This window comes from Helobdella robusta (assembly GCF_000326865.2).
Source record: "Helobdella robusta unplaced genomic scaffold HELROscaffold_35, whole genome shotgun sequence".
In the NCBI taxonomy this organism is placed as follows: domain Eukaryota; kingdom Metazoa; phylum Annelida; class Clitellata; order Rhynchobdellida; family Glossiphoniidae; genus Helobdella; species Helobdella robusta.
Genome location: NW_008704704.1, coordinates 333399 through 346108, shown reverse-complemented (window position 1 = coordinate 346108; position 12710 = coordinate 333399). Strand labels below are relative to the sequence as shown.

The 12710-nt window shown below is 33.0% G+C and overlaps 3 protein-coding genes across 3 annotated transcripts in view; 1 reads left to right on the top strand and 2 right to left on the bottom strand.

The window, feature by feature from the left end:
- Nucleotides 1-1493: 1493 nt before the first annotated feature.
- HELRODRAFT_175769 (hypothetical protein) lies at nucleotides 1494-2235 on the top strand (the record flags this gene model as incomplete). The annotated part of the gene is made up of 2 exons (XM_009023161.1): nucleotides 1494-1878; nucleotides 2081-2235. The coding sequence occupies 2 exons, from the start codon at nucleotides 1494-1496 to the stop codon at nucleotides 2233-2235; spliced, it is 540 nt and encodes a 179-aa protein (XP_009021409.1).
- A 2090-nt stretch (nucleotides 2236-4325) lies between these two features.
- On the bottom strand, nucleotides 4326-5030 carry HELRODRAFT_175768 (hypothetical protein; the record flags this gene model as incomplete). The annotated part of the gene is made up of 2 exons (XM_009023160.1): nucleotides 4326-4463; nucleotides 4677-5030. The coding sequence occupies 2 exons, from the start codon at nucleotides 5028-5030 to the stop codon at nucleotides 4326-4328; spliced, it is 492 nt and encodes a 163-aa protein (XP_009021408.1).
- A 5681-nt stretch (nucleotides 5031-10711) lies between these two features.
- HELRODRAFT_175767 (hypothetical protein) overlaps nucleotides 10712-12710 on the bottom strand; it is a gene marked incomplete at both ends in the record, with an annotated part of 4030 nt that continues 2031 nt past the window's right edge. Inside the window, 2 exons of the mRNA XM_009023159.1 lie at nucleotides 10712-10851; nucleotides 11204-11337. Coding sequence (XP_009021407.1) covers nucleotides 10712-10851; nucleotides 11204-11337 — 274 coding nt within the window. The remainder of the gene's footprint in view (nucleotides 10852-11203; nucleotides 11338-12710) is intronic.

The window sequence follows — 12710 nt, the reverse complement described above, 5'->3', positions numbered from 1 at the left end:
AAAGAAAATAATTAAATATAAAATATGTATTTTAATGTATAAAATTGTGCATGGCTTGTTTCCAAGTTATTTGATAGATAAAATAAAAGAAAAGTCTATAATGATGAGTGGTATGAACCTTAGATCAGATGATGGCATTTTTCTGGTTGTACCTGATGTCAATCTGCAGATAGCATCAAAAGATTTTGCAGTATCTGGACCAATGGTTTGGAACAGCTTACCGAGATCTTTTAGAATTAAAGATTTGAAACTTGATGATTTTAAAAAGAAACTTAAAACTTACTTATTTTCGCTTTGATTTTGTTGTTAAGTGAATAATTATTTGTTTGTTACTACCGCCATTGACTGTACTTTTTTCTTTTTTGACTTTGTTTGATTATAGATAGCGCTTTTGAGAACTTTTTGATTTTAATTAGCGCTTATAAATGTTTCATTAATAATTAATAATAATAATATATATATATATATTAATATATATATATATATATATATATATATATATATATATATATATATCAACCGTTAGTTTATAAATAAGAGAGGGAATACTTTCGACGCGCAGCAAAAGTTCACAATATAAATATATTTTTTAAACGATAGTTGTCAAGGCGGCAAAAACAGCGTCAAAATTGTGGAGTGCTAAATTAATTCAATTTATTATTATTAATTATTAGATTCAGTTAATATATATATCTTTTATTGCTTTCTTTGGAATGGCCGTTTTTCAATTTCTCCGTTTTTTTGTGCTTTATAATATATTGTTTGGTAATATATTGTTAATTTTGGATACATTTTATAGCTTAAACTAAGAGGAGTGTTATGTTATTTTTAAATTATCGAATAAATTGATATTTAATTTTTAATTAAATTAATTAGTTATTTCGGTTTTTAATTATATTGAAAAATAGTTGTGCTGACAAGTTTGTCATAAGTTGCTGGGAGTGTTTAATATAGCATACAGTTGTTAACGCTGTATGTTATGAGTTATTTGGTATGGCGTCTAACACGATGTTAGATTATGCCGACAGAACAATAGTGATTAACGACTTAATTTTTTTTTAATAAATAAAATTGATAATGTTGACAATAATTTATTATTTGAAAAATGTTCCTGCTACTATTTTGTAAATTTCATTAATGAAACCAAAAAACTCATTTTGGGAAATTCAGTAAAGTTTCTGAAGTCAAGGGAAAAAAAGAGTACTAAACAACCAGGTTCCAAACTAAATCCTAAAATTGACCTCGAAAAAATTTTCATCTTGTTGAAGCTAGCAAAAGATAAAAATATAATGAAAAGCTGCCACTATTCCTAGCAGGTAGCTTTAATTTTCCTGATATCACTGAAACAAGTAACGATGGCCAGCAGGTGTTGAATAACATAATGAACATCATTGAAAATAAGTTTAATTTTTTTGAAAATAAAATTCTTCATTTGGTGAATTCTGTTGAAAAACTTTTACTTGCTGTCAAGCCATCTGATGCAGCTTTACGTAATGACCAACTTCCGGCTACAGAGAAAAAAATTGATTCCAACCAGCTGTGTTGACAAACTTTCAGCAAAAATTGACATTAGTGGTAAATTTTTGCAGCAACCATTTCCACAACAACAGCTATTGCCTAAAAACTCCCAACCTCTTTTTTCAGATTTGGCCAAATCTCTAGCCGGAGATGGGTTTTCATTGGTACAACGTAAAAATAAACTGCAGCGAACGTTGACTCATGAAATCAAAGATGTCAATGAAGATGTGCTTGGAGTTGAAGTTCACAACCAGCAAGACAGCCACAGACTCATTGTACCTAAAAAATTCCACAAAGTTGTCGGTAACAAGACTGAATCTGTAAAACTTAAGGCAACCGAGTTTCCGGTGATATATTTTGGTAATTTTTGATTGCACGAGTGCTGATGTGATAGATGAGCTAAAAGCTAATCACATTAATGTTATCTCTTGTTATTCTATACAAAAAAAGAAACCAGGTGATAATTTTGAATTGAAAGACAATGTCCTGGCAAATGCATTTAGAATATGTATTGATAAGCAAGATCTTGTGAAAATATGAGATCCTAATATCTGGCCTTCAGGTGTTATCATCAGAGATTGGATATTCAACAAACATCCCAATCAAATCAAAGACCACACCATGGAGTCATCCAACAACAAAAACATCAACAAAGAACTGTCGACAGTGAATAGAGATAATCATGAAAAAACATCTACCTACGATGGTGGCACATAGTGATTTATATCCAGACATGGTTTTCTTTGTGAACACTGTAATGGACAATGCGTTGAGGTCATCCAACATCATCAACGTTTCAGAGATGAATTTCTTCCAATAGCAAACGTTTCTTCCAATAGCAAACTCCGTCAACTTGAGGACGTTGATCCTGATATTAATGTTTTCAATGGTATTTCTCTTGACTGTTATTCAATTTTACCTGAGAATGTAAGCACGTTTGTTGATACATGTAATTTTAGTATTTTTCATGTTAACTGTCGCAGTATACTTAATAAGTTTACTGAATTTAATATACTTATTAATTCATGTGGTTGTAGATTTGATGGCTGTTACCGAAACATGGTTAACTTCTGTTACGGCTGATTTGGTTAGCTTGCCTGGATATAATTTTGTATGCAGAATCATGTTGGTAATGTTGGTGGGGGTGTTGGTTTGTTAAAAATGGGTTAAAGTATGTGACTCGTGATGATTTGCAATACCATTCATATACTTTTGAATCGATGCTAGTTGAAGTATTTGTAAACAATAACACTAAGTTTTTGATTATTGTCTGATACCGTCCTCCGAGTACTGATATTATTTTGTTTTTAACTTTTAAATGATTTAACTTTAACTATTTATGAATATTAAATCCGGTGCATTTAAAAATGTCTACATTAATGGAGACTTTAACATAAATTTACTCGGTGATGACTATAGACAACTATACTCAATTTCTTAATCTACTCAATTCCTTCGGTTTTATTCCATTAATTTCAATGAGTAGTATCCTGAATTGTTGTGATACGGATTTGGCTTTTAAATTATTTTCAGATGTTATTAAAAATGCAATTATTATTAACTGTAAAGAATACCGTAAAAAACTAACAAGAGAAAACTCTGGATTACTAAGGGTCTGGTTATATCCTATATAACTAAAAACAAATTATATAAAACATTCTTAAATTCCAAGTCTGTATTTGATAAATTAGTTTATGGTAATTATAAAAATATGTTTTCAAGGTTATGTAAACTATCTGAAAATATTTATTATAATAACCAAATCATTAAATGTAAATCTAACGTAGACGTACCTGGAGTATACTGAAATCTTGTCTAGGACTTAAACATCCAACACCACTAAATATCAGGATGATTTCAGTCTCAGCCATTGCTCATCTTAGAAATTTATATCGAGTCAGACATTTGCTGGATAGATCAACTCTGGAGGATCTGGTCCATGCGTTCATAACATCACGACTGGACTACTGCAACAGTTTGTTTTACGGTTTGCCTAATAGATCAATTGACATTCTTCAGTCAGTTCAGAACAGGGCTGCAAAACTTGTAACTGGCAAATTGAAATTTGACCATGTAACTCCAATATTGAATGAGCTTAACTGGTTAAAAATTAAGAAAAGAATAATTTTTAAAATTGCAGTGATTGTGTTTAAATCCTTGAATGGAATGTCACCGGCTTACATCTCAGATAAATTTTCCATGAAGGCATCTACAACTTGTTTTTATCTAAGATCAGATAATATGAATCTTTTGGCGGTCCCAGCTAGGCATCTACGAATAGGTGCGAGAGATATTGCGGTCGCAGGTCCGACAGTCTGGAATGACCTACCAGTTTCATTAAGAAGATCTGGAATTAACTTTGTGACATTTAAAGGGGAATTAAAAACATACTTATTTTCTGTGGAAAAACAATGAATTTGAATATTTTGATTTATATCAATCATGCACAGTTATTTTGTTATTTTATTTTTGATAGCGCTTTTGAAATTATTAATTTGCGCTATACAAATGTTTCTAAATAAATAAATAAAATAAAAATAAATAAATAAATATATATATATATATATATATTAAATGCATTTGTATAGCGCCTATTAAATGAAATTTCACTGGCACTCTCAAAATCCAGTAACAATAAATTAAAGAAATGATTGTCAAAAGTCAACAGTTTATCCACAATGTACATTAAACGAATATACAATGTATACTTGTATAATATAAAAATAGCGGGTAAATGAAAAAAATTAAGACAATTTAACAAATCATAAATTTAAAGTTTGCAAATAAAACATGACACTAGTTCCATATCATCGTTTCACATCAGAACATGTCCTGACATTGACATCGACATTTCTGGTGCTGCCACTTTTGCTGTTGTTATTGAAAACCCAATTCATAACCTGAACATAATCAGGCCAAGAACTTGATATTTCAACTATTCTCATCTACACACAACCGGAATGACGTAGAAGAGTGGGTTTCATCAAGTTTTAATTTTTCATCTTTCCTCTTGAACACAGGGTAGCAAGACAAAACTTTAACATTAATATTTTATAGTGCGTAGGCCTATGAGGTTCAACAGTGGTCTTTGATATTGCATGACAACATGGACTTGTATTAGTTGATAGTAAAATGTTTCTTCTTTTCTTGTGTCTGACTGTCATGAAATTTCCACCATCATTGTTACCTTCTTCAGCAATGTCAGACAAATTTTTAGCGACTGATGTCTCAGCATCTGAATCTCCATCAGCGCATACATCACTGCACACGATACTGTTCACCTTTTTTTGGACATCGCTCAGTATATTGCCATGCTCTTCAAGAAATTCCAGAACGGCCGGACCATTTTGAATAACACTTTTTTGCAACCTCACCTGTTTTGCTGACAATTTCTCGAATTTAATGTCACAATTAGTAACTTTCCACAAGTCGTCAGCGAGAAAACAGGGAAATTTGTCTTCGACTTTAGTTTCAAAAATTGACCGACATATACTAAGAAATTCGTCCCACATAATATTCTTGTCAACGTCTTCGGAAAACTCCGGCAGGCTTCATGCTGCAAAAACTTTGCACTTTTTTTTACGTCGTCAACTTCAAAAAATTCTCAAAGAGAAGTTTTCATTTCCTTTTCATTTATCTGGCTTTGAACGTACCAAATATAACACAATGACGTATCAATTACGTATTTTTTATCGCTTTTAACCTCGACAATTATTCCTTCCGACATTTTCCAAAAATTATATGGAATGATCTTCCAGCTTGATTGAAGCAAGTTGTTACAGAAAAAGATTTCAGAAGAGAGTTAAAAAGTTATTTGTTCAACAAAGCATTTTATCACAGTACTATCATCTGAGGAATGTCAATAGAGTGAATAACATAAAAACAATAATATTTGCTGATGAATGGCCAATGAAAGGCGCTTCGGGTGTACATATTTTTAGCAGCGCATTTAATTCATCTTTTGGAATTGTTATTGATGAATGACTGGAATTGTATATTTTATCTATTATTATGCTGATTGTGTCCTCTACAGGGACATTTGTAAAGAGTGATTCTACATCCAAAGAAGCTATTTTTGTGTTAATGGTTTTGTTGTAGACAATAAATCTATGAATTCCCTACTTGATTTTAAGTTATAGCTGTTAGGAGTGTAGGGTGTAGTTATTTTATTGAGCATTTTGCAAAAGGGTAAGTGATCGCAGGTCCTTGGCTAATTATTGGTCGTAGACAGTTGTTAGCCTTATGTGTCTTGACTGGACCTTAAGCATATCCTGGTTCATATTCGCCCGTAAGTATGGGTATTTTCCCCTCTGTTTTGTCATTGATTGTTCTGATGATCTGATTCAACTTTGTCTCAAGCTTAGCATTTGAATCACTATTATTCTTAATAAATTTGTCAGTGTCACCGAGAATGCCATTCAGTTTGTCATTATAATCATCTCTATCCATAATGACATACATTGGGGTATTGTCTGCTTTTCAGTTAATAATGTTACTAGTACTTTTTAAAGTTGCTGCAGCATCGATGAATTTCTTCGTAAGAATCTTGCTTTTAAAATTATTTCTCTACTTGTGCGTTTAAGTTTGTAGTTGTCATCAGCATTGTCCCATTTTAGCATATATCAATATATATATATATATATTTATATATATCAGGATTTAGACCATATTCGATACAATTTTCAAGAAAATCAACCGCGTTAATACAATTATTATATTTATACATTAATTTTTCAAGTTTTTTTTCAGTCGACTAAAAATTAATGTATAAACATAATAATTGTATTAACGCGGTTGATTTTCTTGAAAACTGTATATATATATATATAACATATTAGCATATTTATATATATATATATATTATATATAAGTTAAATTTTTAGGTGTCTTTATTTCATCTAATTTGTCATGGTTGACTCATATCAAACACATTTCAAGCAAGTTAACTAAAAATTTGGGCCTAATTAATCGTTTGAGTACTAAATTTCCTAGGTTTATCTTATTCACATTATACAACTCTCTCGTATTACCATATATTATTTATTGTATTTCTGTTTGGGGTTCAGCTCCTAAATCAAATCTTCATATTTTAACATTATCTCAGAATTTTTTTCTACGTATTTTATTTAATGTACGTAAATTTGACCATATTACTTCTTTTTACAGTCTAGCGAATATTTATAATATAAAGCAATTATATATATGTTATTTATTACTTTTATTTTTTAAAATTTATAGGTTGAACTATTGTAAATTGCTTTTCAATGTACTTGTTTCATTTAAAAATACTAGATGTGATCGTTTCCGTAAAAATCCAGATTTTTACCTTTCCACGCCTAGGTCGAACTTTTTTCTTTATTCAGCTTTATCATTTTCAATGCGTCTTTGGGATACGTTACCTGAAAATGTGAAAAACTCACCTTCCTATAGCATATTCAAAGCATCAATTTATAGACTCATTTTGTCAGGTCATTTTAATAACCATTGAAACCATTTCCCCTGTCTGGTTACCTATTAATATTTTCTGTTTTATTTTGGAATTTGTTTGCTTTTTTATTATTTATCAGTCCTTATATTTTGTTTGATTTATGTTTTCATCGCACATATTTTAGTTAAGGTGGTCTGCACATACAAATATGTATCTTGATCTCCTGTGCTTTCGGCCAAATAAATTATTTTTCAATTCAATTCAATATATAGAAATTGACGTGAGTGGTTGCTTGGAAAAGTTCCAATTGAAAATTGGATTAAAATAAATTTTATTTCATGAAAAAAGAAATAATAGAAATGATAAATATACAACAGTTAGAAACAATGAACTCTATTGAAAATAATGTTATAGCCGGCCCCTTGAACTTGTAAGGGTACGGTTATTTTTCTCTATGTGGATTCTTGACTCTTGAACAGACTTATTTCAGATGAACTTTATCAGAAAGAAAACAGTGTTGGCAATCACTTGTGTGTATTGCTGTGATCAATCACTCATTTATTCAATCGTTAAAATCGTTAGAACACAGCACAATAACTAATCGTCAGGTAAATTACGAAATACAACCAATCGTCAATAGTTAAGCTTCTTTCATCAGACTAGTTATATTGAGTTCTCTTAGCCCTGGCGTTCTTCACTGCAGTGAGTTTCCAGTTTTCAAAATCTTACTTCTGTCACCAGTGTGTTATCTCCTAAGATCCCATTTCTAACACCAGAGTTGTAACTTTTTCGACCTCGTAACCACCAAAACCGATGTTATAGCTTCGACACTCGCTATATCTCCAACACCGTGTTGTAGTTTCCAACGATAGTCAAGAGCTCGTTTATCCGTAGATTCAAGATTCCTGATAGAAGAACACAATTACCTTAAACGCAAACTAAGTTGAACGTTTATTTAATACCAGCAGTAATAGAAACAATAAATTAATCCAAATAACTACTTAAATCACATTGACGACTTCTACGTCAACTGTGTTCCGTCTTCATCTTCGTTGTTCTCCTCTCTCTGTCTCTAATCTTGCTTCCGGGTTGTGTATATAGCTACGGATCTGCTTGTAAATGTGTCATATCGCAGTGTCACATCCATAAATGAATTTACGACCATTTTAATTACTTCACATTCTCTAATTGATTAACAAGCAGTTCATTTCTCAGTGCATGCTTAACAATTTCTAACTATAAGTTTTTATCTCGATCTCAGGTCTGCAACATTAACGACAAAGAAATAGAAGCGCTTAAACTGAAATTAAACAAGTTAAATGAAACTTGTACGATAGCACATACAGTTCCCGATCGTATGCTGTGCGTGTTAGCAAGGAAAATTGTAAATCTCAGCCGTAAACTCACCTGTTGAGAATAATGAACACCGGTTAGCCGAAACAAAAATAAGACCACGTTTAAATAATAGCGATATCACTGAACATACCACCTTAAACTGAAAAATTACATCATAAAACAGTTGAAAAAAATCTGAACATATTAAATTAAAAGCTAACAAAATATAAAAATTTTACCTTTATCTCCGCAATGTTGTTGAGTGTGCAAAAGATGATGTAATTGAAGAATTAAAATCTAACAATATTAATGTACCGTCATGCAACCCAGTTTTCAAGAAAGATCAAAACGAAGGAAAAAAATAGGTGAGAACAACAAATCAACATCATTCAGAGTTTGCGTTGAGAAGAATGACCTTTATTAAATTAAAGATTTGGCCATCAGGCGTTATTATACCAAATCGGATTTTTAACAAACCAACCGCAGAGTCGGACAAAGATTTACTTTACCTCAAAATACCAGCAATGAATGACGATCGAGTAACAAATTTGATTTCCGAATAAAACAACGATTCTGTCTTCAACAATTAATTGGCTAAAATTTAATTTAATCAAAATTGACACATTTTTCTTCTATTAACAATTTTATTATATTCTAATTTTTTAACAATTCTTGTTTATCAGAACATTGAAAAGTTATATTATGTTACACGGTGGCCGAGCTTAAAAAAAATAATTTTCTTTTTTTGGTTTCCGAATCATTCTTACGAAATCTACCGAATTTCTAGCGTTTGATAGATTTTTATTGAATTTCTTAATATTTCTTACCAAATAACCAAATTTTTGTCGTCATTATTAATTTTATTAAAATTAGAATAATATACAGTTTTGAAAACTGTCATTGTTTTGCACATTTATCTATATGAAACGACATTTGCTTATCCTCAGGCCATTTGTATAATCTTGCCATATCTTGTCTTAGTACTTCCGCATATTCCTCATTATTGATCTTTCCACACAGCTTCGTGTTGCCGGCAAACTTTGAGGAATTCACTTGTGACGTTAACTCAAGGTAAATTTTTGTCTTTGATGATCCATACTTGTTGTCTTCTGTTCTTCAGCCAGTTGGTTCCACGTGCATGTAGCTTCTTGGTAAGTCGTTTTTTGGCACTTTCTCAAACGCTTCCGCAAAATCCAAATCATATATACGGAGTTTTCACTGTCTACGTTTGTATACACTTCCTCAAAAAATCCAAAAGTTTTGAGAAATAGGAACGTCCTTTCATAAATCCGTGTTTGACTGTTTTCGGTTATTTTGTCATTCATCAGATGTTCAACCATGTTCATTTTCACTATTTTATCTAGAATTTTGCATAGTATACATGTTAAACTGACTGGTCTATAGTTGCTGGTAACATCTATGCTTTTGAGTATCTATTATTGTTTTCCTTTAAACAGTATCTCAGGCTCTGAGATGCGTTCCATATCTTTTTGCGTCAGTACTAATTCAAAGTAGTTGTTGATTATTTCCGCAGTTTTTCATTATCTGTGACAGTATTGCCTTGATTGTCTTTTAAGTGGTCCAACCTTCGGGTTTTTTTTGTTTGCTTTTCATATAACTTTAAAAGCTTTTACGGTTTTTTTTTTGTTTTGACTCAGCTTTACCTTGTAGTCCTTTATCGCCTATCTGTTCATTTTCTTTTCCAAGTTCATCTTTTCCACATAATGTTTTTTTTAAATTCCTCCAGCTGACTCGCACTTTTTGTTCCCATAAGCTGTAACTTTTGCGCATATCTGTGTTAACTTCTTTCCTCTGATTTGGTTTCTTATTTTGTTAGGGCATCTCAAGGACAGGTTGTCTGTAACTTTTTTCTATGCTTCTGATTCCAATCTATATGATAGTTTAAATTTCCCGTTATAATGCATGACCCTTTAGCAGTGATGGGTTAACTACTCCAAAAAAAATAGTGAACTACTGTAGTTAACTACTTGACTAAAAACATAGCAACTACTTTCAAGAAAAGTAGTTACTAACTACTTCATAATAGTTAACTACTTTTTAACTATTTTTAATTATTATTAAAAAAACCCTTCTAAAAAATTTTTGAAAATTTATTAACCAACATATATATATATATTTTTTTAATAAATGTTCTTTTAAAATGCGTGTTTAAGATGATCTCTCAAAAAATCATTTTATTGGTATGATCATCAGACAATCTACAGCGTTTATCAGTTAGAATTAGTCCAGCAATAGTCCTGGGCATGACATAAAACCGCATCCACGCTGCCTTGCGTGCTTTTGAGCAAAAGGCTAGGCCACCGCTTATAACTGGTGGTTGTCGTCTTGATGGGTATCCGGATGTAAAAAGTTTTTCCAAAATTTATTCCATGCCATCACAAAAAAATTCAACAGTTCACAAAAAAAATCCTAGTCCCCAGCAGGCCTTAAGTGGTCAAGGGGTGCTAAGAATCTCTGGGAAGTATGCAATAGCGGAGGGGTATTGCAGAAAAATTCAGAATGATCCCTTATGGTACTTAGACTTGGAACGCTCAATGTTGGATCACTGACTTGCCGCAGCATGGAAATCGCAGAAATGATCGAGCGTAAAAGGATTGACATCTGCTGCCTTCAGGAGACCCGATGGAAATCGAATGGTGTCTGTCATATCAATTCAGACAAATAAAAATATAAGCTATTCTGGAATGGTCAAAAGACGGCCAAAAATGGTGTTGGAACTTTTGTCAAAGAATCGCTAGCCCAAGAAGTATTGGATATTAAAAGGATTAACTCACGTCTCATATGGATTAAGATTCGCTAAGAAAAGCAAACAATGACTATTTTTTCTGCATACGCACCACAGACAGGCAAATCAGAAGAGATGAAAAATGACTTTTGGGCTGCGTTCTCTGAAACCATTACAACAATACCGAAATCTGAAACAATCCTGATTGTAGGCAATCCCAATGGTCCCGTTGGAAAGAAAACAGATAGTTTTGACAACGTGCATGGCGGTTTTGGCTATGGAGAACGGAATGAAGATGGCAACCGCATCCCTGAGTTTGCTCAAAGTAACGGGTTTTGTTCACTGAATACATATTTTAAAAAGAGATTGGGACATCTAATAACATACAAAAGTGGACCATCAGCAACGCAAATTGATTTCTTCACAGTCAAGCAACAACACCGAAGGTTATTCAAAAATTTCAAAGTTATACCTGGCGAATCAAGTGTCGCTCAACATAGACTCCTTGTGGCAGACCTAGTTGTCAAACTGTCAAAACATAAGTCTAAACAAATGCCTCTAAGAATCAAAACGTGAAAGCTGAAAAGCAAAATTTACAACAACATAACACACGTTAAGACGACATTTTCCCCGAGATCGGGGTTGCCGTTTGGCTACCTATGATGAAACCGAAATACCCTCGACGCCATTCACATCTGTCACTCGCCTCATTATCACGCAACCTCGCTTTAACTCTGTCCTTCTCCACCTGCTCTCTCCATCCCAATCGCGGACGACCCCTTCCTATCACTCCTTCAACCTCGAACACCAACGCTCGCCTAATCCTGACCTTTTCACCCCTTCTCAACAAATGTCCATACCACCGCAATCTTGATCTCCTTATCAATGTCACAATGTTCTCATTCAGTCCCATCATCGAAATCAGCTCTGTACTATTCCTCCTATCCTTCACTTTAACCCCACACATCATCCTCACCATAGCTCTTTTAGCCCTCTGTAGTACACTTTCCTCCTCTCTCCTCAACACCCAAGTTTCACCACCATATACCATCGCTGCTCTCACACATGCTTTATATACCCTCCCTTTCATCTTCACTGACCATTTCTTTCAACACAACACCCCACCCAGTTCCCTAAATTTCATCCATCCTACACGAACTCTAGCCGTAACAGAGCTCAAACATCTTCCATTCGCGTTCAGCTTATCCCCTAAGTAAACAAAGCTTTCCACTCTTTCAATACCACCACTCAACCCCGTCTTTGCGTCCGTCCTATTAATCACACCATGAACACATTTCTTAATTTCTTACATTTGAACGTGCCTTCCACCTTTTTCAGTGCCCCCTCACACCACTACATCTCTTATGCACCCACTTCTGACATCCTATACACAATACCGAGTTAGCCTTCACTCTCCTGTCACATACCCCACAGGGGTCTATTTTACTTATCACTCGCTCCCTACCTTCCCCACTCACCAATACCTTCGTCTTACCAATATTAACTTTTAACCCTTTCTTTTCGAGAACACTTTTCCATCTGTCAAATTTTAACAGCGATTCTTCCATGCTAACAGCCATCAAGCCATAAATTATCTGCATACAAAATCTCAAATAACAACCCCTCCATTATGTTTCCACACACAGCATCCATCACAATTGCAAACAGAAANCGGTGATAACA